Here is an 8,309-nt window from a genome sequence, read left to right as displayed (position 1 = left end):
TCTAGTGTATGTCAATACCAAAATTTATAGTAATCGACATGTTGGACCTTCCATTTCGCCTTGAAAAATTAAATGTAGAGGAATTACTTTTATAGTAAAGTACTTTTGAATGAAATTATAAAATATAGGTAATAATAATTATAAAATAATTTTGCATTGCTATTTTTATTATTACGCGTGCCTGTATTCATAATTTCTAGAATATTTTTTGTTATAATTTATAACTTATAAATTATAACAATAATAAACAATAAATATTTTAGAAATTTAATAATTTTTTTAAATATTTTATAGCTTATAAACAAATGCATCAGTATAAATCCACAAAAAAATATATTTTCGAAAGACCGATGATGTTTGTCTTTTTTATATAAGGAATTTATAAATGAAAATAACTATAAATAATAATTTTTTTTTAAGAAAACAAGTTAACAACGTCATCGTAATTCATTGTCATTAATATTAAAGAGTCATTAAATATTATTTTTTATTTAATTAATTTTCTACTTTGGCCCATCAAAGTAATTGTTTTTTATATTTAAAAATTGATTAATTGATGGAAATTTAATTAAAGGTGGATTTAATTACTAAATAGAGAGAGAAAGAGATAGTGACTTATCAGCAGCACCAGCATCGCTGGTAATATGATATATATAATTTGAGCAGTATGGACTATGGAGTTGGAGTGGAGGAGAGAATGATAAAAAAAATGAAAGACGAATAAAAATCACCGCAGATTCTCACTTGTTCTTGGCTTCTTGCTCGCTTGATTACTAATTTTGATTACTAAATAGAAAGAGAAAGAGATAGTCACTTATTAGCAGTCCCAACATTGCTCGTAATATTCTATATACAGCAATAAAGTATGGAGTGGGGAGAGCAGAGGAGAGAATGAACCCAATTCCGGGATTCCCGAAGTGAAAGAGGAATAAAAAATCACCGCAGATTGGCATTTGGCCTGGTCATTGTTTTGTGTGCCGTCGAGTTGTCGAGTGTTTTATATATGGTGATTGTCATTTTATTTTTGTCATCCGTTTTAATTTAAAGTTGATTTTAATAATACAATTTTATCAGTTCATCAGTAAAAACTTGGCGAATTTGATTATTATCAATATTATTTATCCTTACTTATTACTTGATAATTTAACAATAAATCAAATTTTGTTGCAGACTTGATGTTGGCATTAATCATTTTGTTCAAGTAAATAACGTAAATTTCATCAAAAATCAAGTAAGTTTTTATTCATCTTATGTTTATTCTTATTTTGATTATTATTTTACAATTATTGATTGTTGAAATGTCATTAAGAATATATTTTTTTATTTATAATTTTTTTATAATTTCATTTTGTTAACAAATAAAAAAAATATAAATTATGAAAATTATTTGTTACAGTTATGTTTTATAATCCTCCTCCTGTTGAAGCTAAAAAAATTGTCGAAAGACAATTTTTGCAAGAGAAAACATTTAATGGTAAATTTGAAGTTGTATGGAATTTTATAGCTCCATATATTAAAGAAGTTCCTAATACATTCGTCAAAACAGTTGATCGTTCAATCTTCTGGAGAAAAGAAGGTAACAAAGAATTCATTAGTGCAAAAGATGAATATTATTTGAGTGAATCAATTGAGGCATACACCAAGAGCATCGCTGATGCACCAGTTGGATCCGAAGAATTGTCATTGGCTTATGCAAATCGTTCAGCTGTATTGTTCAGGGCAAGTCTCTATGAAGATTGTCTTCTTGACATTGAACGTTCTTTAAAATCAGGCTATCCAGATCATTTGAAAACAAAATTATATGTTCGTCAAGCATTGTGCTTCAAGGCCTTGAAACCAAACTCAAAACTTGAAGCAGATATTTCAATGGCCAGTGCAATGCAATGGCTATCTAATTTTAAAGAAAAAAGTCCAAATTATAACATCACAAATGAATATTCAAAGATGATGAATGAGCTTAAAGAACCACGTGAAATTAATAAATTTATACCAGAAATAAAAAATGATAATGCAATAATTGTTGGTGCATCTGATGCAATTGAACTAAAAAAAACAAATAAAAATAATCAACATATTGTTGCAACAAGAGACATTAAATCTGGTGAATTTATTTACATTTCTGAGCCATTTGCAGCAGCTATCAATACTGAACTACGTTTTACTAATTGCTGGCATTGTTGTCGTTCAACTTTGGCTGGTGTACCATGTGATGATTGTCCAAGCGTCATTTATTGCTCTGACATATGTAAAAAGAGAGCATGGCATAGTTATCATAACATTGAATGTTCAGTATTAGGATTACTTATAAAACATGACAGATTGGAAAAATTTTCAAAGTTTGGAATGATAACAGAACATTATTTTCGAGAAAAATATTTAATAAAGTCATTAAACTCAGTGGGTGGTTTGATTGAATTAAAGAAAAAAATTGACAATATCGACTCGATGAAAAATAAAGAAGTAATATTCACCAATGGGATTCTTGATGTTAATACTATCGATAATTTTCTTCGTCTTGATTATTTTGAAGCAACATCACCAGAGTGTACATTTGAATCAGCAATACGTGCAGTATTGATTGTTACAATCTTTGCTCTAAAAACAGATATATTTGGTAAACAAATGACATTGAAAGATTTGATTAAGAGTAAAGATAAAAAAATATTAATTTTGGGAGAATTAATATTGAGATATACAATGATCGCTCGTCGCAATAGCCAATTCGTATGTATTTATTTAATTTATTATTGATGATAAATCAATATGATATTTATAAAATTTTTAATATTTAAACAACACTTTTCAGGTTACAGAGCTGTCAGATGGTCATACTGCTGTTCGGTCAACTGCCATGATACCATTTTATAATATATTAAAACAAAGCTGTTATCTAAATGTCAATTGCACTTACATGGGTTCAAATGCTGTAGTATATGCTTGCAAACCAATCAAGCAAGGACAACCGGTATTTATTGAAGTCCCAAAATAATTATACTTTTATTTATTTTTTTTTTATTTTGATAATTATAAATTAATTTCAGATACTCATGAGTCCATATCATATGACTTCGAAAATCGAGCCATGTAGACAATCAGGACGCTCTACTGATAAACCAAAACCATGCAAATGTACAGCATGTGTCGAGAATTGGCCAACTATGGAACATCTTCCATATTACCAGGTATTTTTATTAAGTTGTTAATCACTCTGAATGTTGAAGTTAGCGATATTTAAAACTATTTTTATCCTTTGTTTTTTTCAAGAGTATGATATTGCCAACAAGAGCCAAGATGGAAATGCACTGTACGATGCTAAACTAAAAAAGTGGAAAGAGCTCATTGACCAGGGAGATCCTAAAAAATTATTAACAATTAAGGATAATTTGAGTAGTGTTAATAATAAGTTTCATCAATACACCACTGTTCCCTGCAAAAAAATGCCACTTTTTTTTATTTATTATTCAAAAAATCATATGGTCAATTACATACAGTTCATGATACTCTCAAGTAATTATTTATCAACAGAAAAAAACAAGATACAGCTTCGTATAAATTATTTACAATGTTCTTCATTGCTAATATATGTAGCAAGAAGAATAAACAATTAAAATTATCATTAGTTAATTTTTCTTGGAGTTATAAAATATCTTTAATGAATTAATAATGATTATTAATTATGAATTAATAATGATTCAAATTTAAATGATTTTAAAAAAAAAAATGAATAACTTTTAAATGGTTAAATTACTTTTTTTCAAAAACTCTGAAATTTATTATTTCAATTCAACGGATTTATTAATGTTTAATAAATTTAAGTGTTTTTTGTGTTTTCGAATTCAATTAAATATAAAATACTGTAGTCTAAAAATTTTGTGTGTTTATATTTAAATAAAGTTTGTGTAAGTCAAATTAATTACTCTAGAAATTTGATTAATTTTTTCTTTTCTTTTTTCAAATAGAATTAAATAATTGAATTTCATTTTTAAAAATCTTGGGCTTATGGTCGAAGAAAACACCGAAAAATTGCTCAAAATAGAAGACACTTCAGCTGAAATTACTGATAAATTTTATTAACATGTCACTGTGCCTTGCCAAAAAGCTTCTTTATTTTTTCTGATGCTATAGAAAAATTGTATCATCAACTTGCTGATCAACGTTGTATTATTTGACAATAATTATTTTACAAAAAAAAATTATTAAGCACTTTTTTATTATTTATATTTTTTCTTGTTTTTATAAGCATAATTTTTTTTTCATAAATAAATGTCATAAAAAAATAAAAAATTATGACTGATAAACAAGAACATGTATAATTCTTCGTAAATAAATAACTTTTGTTTTTTTTCATAATATTATAGTCAATATGATTTCATGAGGATGATAATTTAAGATATCAAATTTCTATGGTATGGAATGTCAGTATGAAATAATAATAAATTAAAAAAAAAAAAAAAAACGAACTACGTAGTCATAATAAAATTGCCTGAGATTGTAAAAATTGTAAGTCATATATATAGATGACTGTCGACATTCAGTAATGAGTAATTTCATTTCAACTGTGTCTTATAACGCATCAATTATTACAATTAATTTTATATTTAATACAGCTTCATATAATTTTTTAACACTTGGTACATAGTACAGTATACCACGTATAGCGTACTGCGTACCATTAACGTACTGTCGCATACCAGTCGTTGATTATCTGGGCTATTAAATATCAGCATCAATCGATATGATGACTCCCGGTTCTACGGAGGCCTGGAGTACCCTGGAGAGACATTTGCGTGCTATACGCATACGCTGTTTTTTTTTTTTCGTGTGTGCTTGTGCACCACCCAACAAGTGACCCACAAGTAGCGAATTTGCAATAAGCAAAAAAATATAATGACGTTTGCCAAAGGTCTCAACACGATAACATCTAACAGTGCATAATAACTAACAAATTATCTACACAATTAAAATAAAAAAATTAGTTCAATTTAAAGTGATTATTATTTAATAAATATTTACATTAATATAAAAGTGAATGCTGCAATAACTATTGGGCGAATAGCTTTTTGGTTTCTTTTTTTGTTTCGTTTTGTACATCGTCGGGTTATCAATTTTTTTTTTTTATTTATGCTGAATCTTTTTTATGTTTATCATCTATTTTTAATTTAAATTTAATTAAGTTGATTGACAATTAAAAAATAGCAAGTGATTTCAGTGACCTAGTTTGAACATCATCAATAAATAAGATTTTGTTGGAAATTTCTATTTTATATTTTTCAAAGGAGAAACATTAAAGGACAAGTGAGTTTTTTATCTATGCCATTCATTTGACATTTTATCATTTATTTTTTTTTCAATCAATAAATTATCAATATTGTTTGAGTATTGTTGACATAATAACAATTTAATAAAACTGTATTTTGTACAATTATAGAACAATGATAATTTAATTTTGCTTTTATAAAAATTGTTTGTTACAGTGTTTTTTTATAATTCTCAACCTCGTGAAGCTAGAGAAATTGCCGAAAAACAATTTGCTCAAAAAACAACATTTAAAGATAAATTTGAAGTGGCATGGAATTTCATATCTCCACATATTAAAGAAAATCGAGTTAAACTTAAAAAAACGGTTGGTCAATCAATGCTCTGGAGAGAAGTTGGTAACAAAGAATACACTACTGCAAAAAATGAACATTATTTGCGCAAATCAATTGAAGCATACACCAAGAGTATTGCTTTTGCACCAGTTGGATCCAGTGAATTATCATTGGCTTATGCGAATCGTTCAGCTGTATTGTTCAAAGCAAGACTCTATGAAGATTGTCTTCTTGATATTGAACGTTCATTAAAAGCAGGCTACCCAGATAAATTGAAAACAAAATTATTTTTACGTCAATCATTGTGTTTCAAGGCCTTGAAACCAAACTCAGGACTTGAACCAGGTATTTCAATGGCTAATGCAATGCAATGGCTTCCTGACTTGAAAAAATATAATCCAAAATACAACATCATCAAAGAGTATCCAAAGATGATCAATGATCTTAAAGAACCACGTGAGATTATTAAATTTATACCAGAAATAAAAAATGATAATGCAATAATAGTTGGTGCATCTGATGCAATTGAATTGAAAAAAATTAATGAAAATAATCAGACTATTGTTGCAACAAGAGACATCAAGACTGGTGAATTTATTTACATTTCTGAGCCATTTGCAGCAACTCCTGTTAATGAATTGCATTATACTAATTGTTGGCATTGTTGTTGTCAAACTTGGACTGGTGTACCATGTGATAATTGTCCAAACGTCATTTATTGCTCTGACAGATGTAAAAAAAAAGCATGGAATAGTTATCATAATATTGAATGTTTAATATTGGGAGAAATATTAAATTGTGACCTTCTAGATTTAGAAAAATTAATGGCAGTGAAAATGATTTCGAAGTCACTAAACTCCGTAGGTGGTTTAAAAGAATTGAAAAAAATAGTTGACAATATTGACTCGATGAAAAATAAAGAATTAATATTTACCAATGGAATCCTTGATGTTAATACTATCGATAATTTTCTTCGTCTTGATTATTTTAAAGCAACATCATCAAACTGTACATTTGAATCAGCAATACTTGCAGTATTGATTATTACAGTTTTTGGTGAAAAAACAGATATATTAGGTAAAAAAATGACATTGAACGATTTGATTAAAAGTAAAGATAAAAAAATATTAATTTTGGGAGAATTAATATTGCGATATATGATGATTTCTTGTTTCAATAGTCAATCGGTATGTATTTAATTAATTTAGTATTGATAATGAACCAATTAAGAATTTACGAAAATTATTATATTTTAAACAAAATTTATCAGTTTATAGAAACATCCAGGGATTGTATTGTGACGTTCTCAACTGACTTGATATCATTTTGTAATAGTAAGATATTAAAAACGAGCTGTGATCCAAATGTCAATTGGAGCCACGTAGGTTCAGCTGTTGGATTTTACGCTTGCAAACCAATCAAGCGAGGACAACCGGTACTTATTAAAGTTGCAAAATAATTATACTTGTATTTATTTTTTATATTTCGATAATTATAAATTTCATTTCAGCTACTTTCGAATACTGCAGGTTCATATCATATGACTTCAAAAATCGACCGATATAAATGCTTAGAACGTTTTACTGATGATGATCCACCATGTAGATGTACAGCATGTGATGAAAATTGGTCAACTATTCATTCTCTTCCATCATACAAGGTACTTGTTTTATTGCTTGTTTAAAACTTTAAATTCTTGGAGCTCGTGATATTTAAAACTATTTATATATTTTTTTTCTTTCAAGAGTATGACATTTACAATACCGAAAAGAATCCGAAGAGAACTCGATTGTATGACGCTGAAATTCGAAGAGTGGCTAAAGCTCATCAGCCACGGAGATAACAAACAATTATTAACAATTAAGGATGATTTAAATAGGATGAATGATAAATTTCATCACTACATCACTGTTCCTTGTAGAGAAATATCATTATTGCATATATCACTTAACACGATATACAGTCGACTAGATACAGCTAATAATACGTACCAGTAATTATTATTCAACAAAAGAAAACGACACTACTTAATTCATATACTTTTTACAATAATGATTATTTCTTTTAAATAATTAGAAAAAAATTAAACAATTAAAACTGTCATTAGTTGTATTTTTTTTTGAGATGCACATTGACTATTTCTATTTTCAAATAAATTATCAATATATTCTTATTATGCTTACACTTTGTGCGCGACATAAGTCATATCGTTCTTTGAAAAAAAATAATATTTCAGTTACAATATGTATTCAACAAATACTTTATTTTATTTTTTTTATTTTTCATACAGCCAATAATTTCGTGGGGATAAATTTTTATGGTCTGAGTAATATCAGTTCCATGAAATAATAATATACTCACAAACAAAGCTACGTAAGAAGTCATAAAAAAATTGTCGACAGGCTGCGAGATCGCATCCAGTTATTCACTATTCAAGTGTTCACTGTGCTGGTTGGACTTGACTCTGGGTCTCTGATCAACACATTCAAAAAAAATAAATAAAAAACAAATTAACAACTCAAGCCATTCGTTTAATTTTTTTGAATAAAATCAAATAACCAAGTTTGTTTACTGAATGAAATTTTAAATAATAATTTATTTGAATAAATTTGTCATTGATATAGATTTTTACATTGCCATATTTTGCAGTGAGCTGGAAAAGCATCCGGTTTTTACTTATCAATTCTAAGTAAGTGATTGTATTTCAACAGTATGTGT

At 27.4% G+C, this 8,309-nt stretch overlaps 2 protein-coding genes across 2 annotated transcripts; both read left to right on the top strand.

Moving 5' to 3' along the window:
• Positions 1-788: 788 nt before the first annotated feature.
• On the top strand, positions 789-3,868 carry LOC122849573 (SET and MYND domain-containing protein 4-like). The gene is made up of 6 exons (XM_044148333.1): positions 789-1,006; positions 1,171-1,231; positions 1,397-2,724; positions 2,807-2,965; positions 3,042-3,182; positions 3,265-3,868. The coding sequence occupies exons 3-6, from the start codon at positions 1,399-1,401 to the stop codon at positions 3,319-3,321; spliced, it is 1,683 nt and encodes a 560-aa protein (XP_044004268.1). The 5' UTR covers positions 789-1,006; positions 1,171-1,231; positions 1,397-1,398; the 3' UTR covers positions 3,322-3,868.
• An 858-nt stretch (positions 3,869-4,726) lies between these two features.
• On the top strand, positions 4,727-7,588 carry LOC122850597 (SET and MYND domain-containing protein 4-like). The gene is made up of 5 exons (XM_044149732.1): positions 4,727-5,295; positions 5,475-6,778; positions 6,862-7,026; positions 7,102-7,251; positions 7,337-7,588. Coding segments are annotated over exons 1-5 (1,872 nt in total). The 5' UTR covers positions 4,727-5,294.
• The last annotated feature ends 721 nt before the right edge of the window (positions 7,589-8,309 follow it).

Source organism: Aphidius gifuensis, linkage group LG2 (assembly GCF_014905175.1).
Source record: "Aphidius gifuensis isolate YNYX2018 linkage group LG2, ASM1490517v1, whole genome shotgun sequence".
Taxonomy (NCBI): Eukaryota; Metazoa; Arthropoda; class Insecta; order Hymenoptera; family Braconidae; genus Aphidius; species Aphidius gifuensis.
Note: the sequence above shows the minus strand (reverse complement) of the source record. Positions and strands in the feature narration are given on the sequence as shown.